The 7,602-nt window shown below is 39.2% G+C and overlaps 1 protein-coding gene across 3 annotated transcripts in view; it reads left to right on the top strand.

Annotated features, from left to right (window-relative positions):
* The window catches only part of mgll (monoglyceride lipase), a 31,162-nt gene extending 24,668 nt beyond the window's left edge, over window positions 1-6,494 (top strand). For all 3 annotated transcript variants that reach the window (XM_008413205.2, XM_008413203.2, XM_008413204.2), the window contains 4 exons: window positions 2,602-2,712; window positions 3,099-3,188; window positions 4,799-5,014; window positions 6,074-6,494. In XM_008413205.2, coding sequence (XP_008411427.1) covers window positions 2,602-2,712; window positions 3,099-3,188; window positions 4,799-5,014; window positions 6,074-6,205 — 549 coding nt within the window. In that variant the 3' untranslated portion in view covers window positions 6,206-6,494. The remainder of the gene's footprint in view (window positions 1-2,601; window positions 2,713-3,098; window positions 3,189-4,798; window positions 5,015-6,073) is intronic.
* Window positions 6,495-7,602: the final 1,108 nt, after the last annotated feature.

Here is a 7,602-nt window from a genome sequence, read left to right as displayed (position 1 = left end):
TGGATGGATGGATGGATGGATGGATGGATGGATGGATGGATGGATGGATGGATGGATGGATGGATGGATGATCATGTTGGGTGTTAAATAAAACCGAACACATTTTCACCCTGAAGTAGAGTGATAATTCAGGTATCGTGTAAATGTTTTTATTATTATTATTATTATTATTATTATTATTATTATTATTATTATTATTATTATTATTATTATTATTATTATTATTATTATTATTATTTATTTTCATACATTGAAGTTTTACTGTCGATATGAGGAGGGATTCAGGAAACCAAACATGGAAGAAACGGGCTACTCGTTTCCTAAAGAAATGTGCGTGTTTGCAAGCGGACATGTTGTCCTGTGGGAAATGGCCTGTCTTCCTGTGGTGCTTCTTTTCATGAAGTGGACCTGTCATTGGCCCTGAGCTGATGAATATTCACACAACTGACAAAGAGTGCACAGATAAACAAAGATGAAGGCAATTAGTTTCTAGTGAGAGAGTGAGAGAGTGAGAGAGCAAGAGAGTGAGAGAGAGAGAAAGAGAGAGAGAGAGAGAGAGAGAGAGATTTGCCCAAGCAGGATGCCTGTGTGTGTGTCTACCACTTGTTGCACACAAGGAGAGGAACTGTACCAAAGTCATCCATGGCTAATTGATTTTAGCCCTGATGGTCACAGAGCTGCTAATTATCATCAGCCAACATCACAAGGTTCAAATCAAAAACAGGAAATGTCTGCATAGCTGTCAAAGTGTGGACTTGTCCTCATGTGAAGCAGCGAAGCAGTGCGTGTTTCACCCTGAGGGCTTTTCAGTCACATTTCACTCTCAGTGTGTGTGGATTACTGAGAAGGCGGGTGGAAATTCACACCCAAATAAACAAAAGATGGATTGTTTTGTGTTGGTCTTGACCTACTGGTATTTTTCCCACTGCTCGTTGCATCAGAACCTCTCTGGAATAACCTTCCCATTGCTGCCACAGGGGAGACGAATCTCCCCATCACTTGTTACAGACAGATGGATCATAATATTGAACCGTAACACGTAACTTCGCATCTATTATCTGTTGCCCTTTCCTTTTTTTCTGTATTGTCAGTATCTGTGCATCTTTTACCCACGTTACTTGCTAAGATCACTATAATTGGTTTACCAGCACATCTCTGAGGACAGCATGTACGTTCAGCACTTTTAACATCACAAATCATGACAGCATGGTAGTACAACATGAGCTGTTATTAGTATAACATGCAGCCATTTTTATCTTGCAGATAATCTTGGTGAACTACTGATTACATAAAAACATTTATGTGTATTTTACTTAATTTTCCATTTGTCGGCACTCATGCAGTTTAGACAAGTTTTTAGTTCAGGTGCCTCATTCTGAACCATTAAATTTGTTTTCAAGTTTCAATGTGATAATCCGTGAATTACAAATCTTGAAAGACTCTTTCTCATTAGAAAGAGCCTTTTATTCTAATGTTATTCTGAGAAATTGTGATTGAAAATGAGGATAACTTTTTGATTGGAATAAAATCCACAAAAAGCCTGTATTTATGATCAAAATGACTAGCTTGTATGGAATTACATCTGGTAACTTCTTTGCAAATCTAATGAACTGGATTGAGTGGGAATATTAAAATCCGATATTAAAGAAACAAATTAGCCTCCCAAGCTTCAGCTCACGTCTAAAGATTTGCAGAAGGCACTAAAATCTCTGCCTTAGTCGACATTAATGCAGACTGGAAGTAGAAAAACAACATATTGACATTGAAATTTTTCCCATTAAGCCTTTTTGTATTGAACAGGAGACGGGATTCCTTCAGGTTCAGCAAGTTATTCATATCCAGAAGAAACAAAACATGTTATGCTTGACTGTTTCTATGATTTATTTAGTTGGTTTTTTTTCTTATCTGATGTGTTATGTTAATTTTACAGATTCTCTTACGAAAGCCTTTGTGCCCAGTCTCTTTCTTTTTGTTAAATCAACAACACTGACAAATCAAAAACAAAGAGTCATCGATGAACTCTTGGAGTAATTTTGTCAGGTTCTCCCTTCCTGTGAATAATTTTCCACATGTGGATAGTGGCTCACACCCAAACCTTGGAAAACGATTTGTAACTTCTCCCTAACTGATAGACATTGAGGACTTTGTCATCTGTGCTTCGGTTTCTTCATGGCGAAATGATGTGTTGCTTTTTAAGATCTTTGAGCCTACTTCATATTGTCAGACAGGCTCTGTTTAATTCTCTTGAGGATACATTTCTGGGAGTCATCGGGGATGAATTGAGACCAAAACCAGTGATAATTTATGATTTCATAAACGGGGCAAGTTTCACATTTAACCAAGTTCTTGATAGTTTTCTTCCCTTTATTAATGGATTCATCATGTGAAAATGGGTTAGGGTCTTTACTGAAAATTTCTGTCTAAATTATTACATTATTAAAATTAGTGTGATGATGTGAAACTTTAAGGAGCCAAATATTTTTTCACAGTTCTTTATAGTCACAGTTAATCTGAAGGGGTGTTTAAGTTCCAGCATTTACTACTGCAACAAAAACAAATTAGGTGAAACTAAAGCTTTATCTGACGTTTACTCCTCCTTAGGGTGGTGCTATCGCCATTCTCACTGCCTGTGAAAGACCCAGTGATTTCACTGGAGTGGTCCTGATAGGCCCGATGGTCCAGATGAACCCAGAGTCTGCGACGCCGTTTAAGGTACTGCCTCACGGTCTATGTGTTTATTATCAGAATTGCACTTCTTTTCTCTTTATTTATGTTTTTCTTCCCTTTCCTACTGCTGTCAATCAGATTTCAGTTCCTGCAACCAGTGTCATTTTTTCAAAGCCAGACTTCCGCTAAATCTAAATCTTTAATGGGACAGAGAGGGTTTGTTTGACCTAGATATTTATTTTAATATGAACACATCTGTTTGTTTGTTTGTTTTTTTTAATTGGTGCCAACTTAAAATAGCAAAACACTCGGATGTGAAGAGAGCTGTGAAAATGTTCAGACAAAGTAGGATTCTCCTGACGAAGGTGTCAGATTGTGAAAACAAACTAAAAAATATTTAAAAAATCTCAGCCGGCTTTTTCTCCCCAAAGGTTTTCGTGGCGAAGCTCCTCAACCACATGCTGCCGAGCCTCACTCTGGGATCCATCGAGTCCAAATGGGTCTCAAGGGACAAAACACAGGTGAGAGACAGACACTGGTTGCTGTGAATCTGAGTAGGTATGCTCTGTTGCTGATGTATCTGACTTGTCAAGTGGTTTGTGTGTGTGTGTATGTGTACGTGTGGGTGTGTGTGTGCGTGTGCGTGCGTGCGCACGCGTGTGTGTGTGTGCGTGTGGGTGTGTGTGTGTCTGTGTGTGTGTGTGTGTGTGTGTGTGTGTGTGTGTGTGTGTGTGTGGGTGTGTGTGTGTGTGTGTGTGTGTGTCTCTCATGGGAAAATGTGTTCAGTAGTGTACATTCATGTGAAGTTGAGCAACTTTTGAACAATCCCAGGATGAAGACCGCACCTGTTTGACAAAGACAAACAAAGTGCATTTACTTTTTGTGTTACATTTAAAATAGCTGCAGGTTGAACCACGAGGGAGCCAAATACAAACATGCCATCACGTTCACACACCTGTGAAACCACGTATTCATGCAGGTTTGTGAAACTTTACATGCATATGCGTCTCAGCGGCCACACATCCTGTTATTTCTGCTTCCTATAATAAGACAGGGAAGTTTTTGTGTTTAACAATAGGAGGCTTTAACCCTTGCATTATGTTTCGGGTCAATTTGACCTGTTTCAGTTTTTGTGTTGATAAAAGTGCAGGTTATACTTTCATTTCTTTCCGTGAAATGTGATTTTTTTGCATCTAAGGTCATGAACTGCTGCGTCAAATGTCTGCATGCAGTTTGCATACAAAAATGATGTTGCGGGTCAGATGGTAAAACAACACGGTCAACATCACCACACCAAATCCCAGGTAGATTGTTGTCATCGAAATGACTCCTGGTCCTACAAGATTTGCTGTCACAAGAATTGATGATATTGAATTAACATTTCAGCTCTTTATATCCCCACTCGTGGAGAAGATAATCCTCGACATGATTAACTTGGAGGGGAGGCGTGTCTTTAAAAAAAAATGGAAACCGCTGGATCTAACTGTCTTGTATGCATACGTTTTAATCCTGGTATTAGCTGGAATATACAGGTCAAAGGTTTGAAGCAACTGCAAGTTTTTGGAATGAGATGACAGTAAAACAAGTACCTCTTGTGTGAGATGCAAGAGATACATCTGCAGAAAGCACACAGTTACATTCTGTCTATCATGTGGGGAACAATGAAAATGTTGAATACTGAAAACCCTAACCCTAACCTTAACCCTATCTGCTCCAGTAGCCAGCCTGTAACCAGCTGCTTCACCGACACGAATCCAAAACTGCAAAAATCACCAGCGACCCAAGAAAAACAAACCATAAATCTGTGCTGGGAAAAAAAATGCATAACAGTAAGAGCAATAGAAAAAAAAGATTTCAAAAAACATAACGACTAAACCAAAAACATACTGTGTAGATGAAGATGAGTTGTTGGTTTGGAGGTTATGTTTGCATCTATTATCATTGTGTTTCATAAATCTCAAATCTGCTTCTGGGTTTATTTTACTGCCATGTGGGATTTATTTTCTTTTTGTTGTTCTAAAACATTGCTTGATATCAAAGCATGGAGGAATGCTGCATTAACAACGTTACGGAGTCCGTCCAACACTGTTCTTTCTGCTCACAACTCTTTTGTACGGCTGTCTCCCGTCAGGTGGAGGCGTATGACAACGACGAGCTGAACTACCACGGCAGGTTACGGGTGTCATTTGGCATCCAGTTGATGGCGGCTGCCGAGAGGATCGAGAGGGAGATCCCATCCATCAGCTGGCCCTTCCTGCTCCTCCACGGCGACGCTGACAAGCTCTGTGACATCCGAGGCTCCAAGATGATGTACGAGAATGCTGCAAGTTCAGATAAGAAACTAACGGTAGGTGTGAGTTCTCAGAGAGGCGAGCCCTTCTGTTTTTTGAGAGGTGGAAGAAAAACATGTGACGTGATATTTTTAGCTGAGCAAAGTGTGGTAGGTTTATTTGCACAGCATCGTTGAAAGATAATGTAATTCAAAGTGCTATGCAGGAAAATCAACAGCACAGAAGTAATAAAAGTCACATTTATATCCAAGACATGCTAAAAGAATTGTTCATTTCGAAATTGCATAAAAAGAAAAAACCTCAAATTTAAGCAAATGAACAGATGAGAAATGACATAAACTAACTGATTAAACTGTATTTGACCTTTTGAAGAAAGATACAGAAAAAATTATGTTTTGGTTCTGATCTATAAGAAATAACAGTTTATGAACTAAGAGTTTCTTCCTGAGCTGAGGAGAGTACTGGTAAAATATAACAACTTCTTTCTGATTTTGGTTAGCCGCAGTTCATTCAGGATCAACTGCAGCTGCCATGTTTATGTATTTACGGTGACATTTAAAGGCACAATTAAAACAAGCGTACTAGCTTTTGTTAAAATAAAAGCTTATATGAATTTTTTTGTTGTTGTTTTATTACAACAAACATCTATTCTGTCTGTTTTAGGGTGTAATGGTTGATTTAGTAATAGATTACCTAGTTGTTAAATTTCAAGTCCTACGCCATGGCATCAAATCTAGTTAAATGATGACTTCTAACTGTGCATTTTTGTGACTAAAAACAATTATTTCTGAATTAGACTGAAGTTTTGTAAATTGAAGATTTTGTAAGGGTGAAAGTGAGAGTGCTATTTTTGATTATGTCAAGGTTTCTAAGAACCTCCAGACATCCGGTCCACACATATACAGTACAAGGTTTTTAAAATATTCACATTTTCTCACCAAAACTCACCCTGAAATTGTGTTACTCCTTACAACCCAAACAGATTCAGTGATTTAGATTTAGTGCTCACCAAATGGCTGCCATATTAGAAAATGTTCTGTTTTCCTTAACAATAACAGATTTCAGAGGGGTTTTTATGCATATCGTTTCTCTAACGTGGCCAAATGTTTTCCCAGATCTTTGAAGGAGGATACCACGCTCTCCATCACGACCTCCCTGAAGTGGCCGAGACTGTGCTGAAGGACGTGACGAGCTGGATCACAGATCGACTCCCTCCAGCTTCAACGCCACCGCAGCAAGGCTCGTAGATCTCCAACGTAAAAAAAAAAAAAAAAAAAAAAGAACTCAGTCAGCGCTCCAAGGAGACTCCCAAACCGTATCCCGCCAGATGTACATCCTTTCCCGAAGCCATGTGAGGCGTAACACTTCTTTCCTGTCCAAGTGAGGTGTTTGCGCTCACTGATCTGACGTCACGTTCTCTGTCTGAAGGGTTTACTAACATCATTTTCCATCTTCTTTACGAGGATGATGCCATCACAAACTTTGATCCTAGAAACTCAGCAAAAATAAAAAAAAATTTCCGAGCAGCATCTACAATCAGGGATGTGCCTCATGCGGTCCGGCTGGTGGGTGTGTTGGTTTTGTCATCATCTCCTGGTCTCCTGCACTGCTCGAGTGAAGTTGAAATCACATTAAGCTATGGTTCTAAGTGCAATAATGACATTACCCTCTATTAGTTACTGAATTGATCTTTTAGATACTAATACCAAATGTAACACATTGCGTTACTGACCCGAAGAAATATCTCTTGCTTATCCCTCCCTCAAATTCACAATACATCAAAAGGTCAAGTTGTTGTCTGATCTCCGCTGGGGGCCGATGGCTAAGGTCACCTCAAACTGTCAATAACTGGTTTCTCCAATATTCCAACATAAACGCTGTCATAAATCTTTCTGAGCTTTCTTTATATTATTAAGAAATCCTATCTTTTCTTCTTTCATATGTCTCCTTTGGCCTGAAGACAGAAGGTCTAATAAATGGCTCAAAATCAATACTTTTTCAGTAAAGAAGATTCAGGAAAGTTTTTTTTTTTAGCTGATAGATTTGAAGACATTTTATACATGGCATTGTTTACCTTTTTTAAATAAATGAGTGCTTTCAATGACAGAATCGTGAGCACAATCGTTTCTAGGAGGCAATTTGACCAGGTGACGCTGTTGTGACTTTCTCTGCAGATGGGGCCTCATACTGAGAGGTCAAAGGTCAAATGTTTTGACCCCATTTAAGGCCACGGTTGACTTCACTGTTAGTGGTTCATGTAGCATCTGTTTGGTGAATAGGGAATACCTCAAAGCTGTGAGAGGAATTAACGTGGTTTTCTCGGGGGAAGAAGCTCCACTGTCTCACAAAACGAATCACACCCTTGAATTTAGTCAGATTTTGTCAAACACATTCTGTTGGACTTCTGTGTGACAGAACAAGACAAAGTAGCAGCTAAGGGGGAAGTTGAACAAACAAATCTGAGCAGTCAACACTCTGTCAATGTACCTTTTGTATAATTGCAGAGCAGATCTTTTGAGGTCGCTGCCAGCTTTGCACATAACATTTTTTGCACCTTTTTGTAGGCAGCATAGCTCAAGTTCGGTCAGATGGTGGGCATAAATGATTGTCAGTTCAAGTCTTCCCACAGATAGATTCTCAGTTG

This window comes from Poecilia reticulata, linkage group LG7, assembly GCF_000633615.1.
Source record: "Poecilia reticulata strain Guanapo linkage group LG7, Guppy_female_1.0+MT, whole genome shotgun sequence".
NCBI lineage: Eukaryota > Metazoa > Chordata > Actinopteri > Cyprinodontiformes > Poeciliidae > Poecilia > Poecilia reticulata.
Note: the sequence above shows the minus strand (reverse complement) of the source record. Positions and strands in the feature narration are given on the sequence as shown.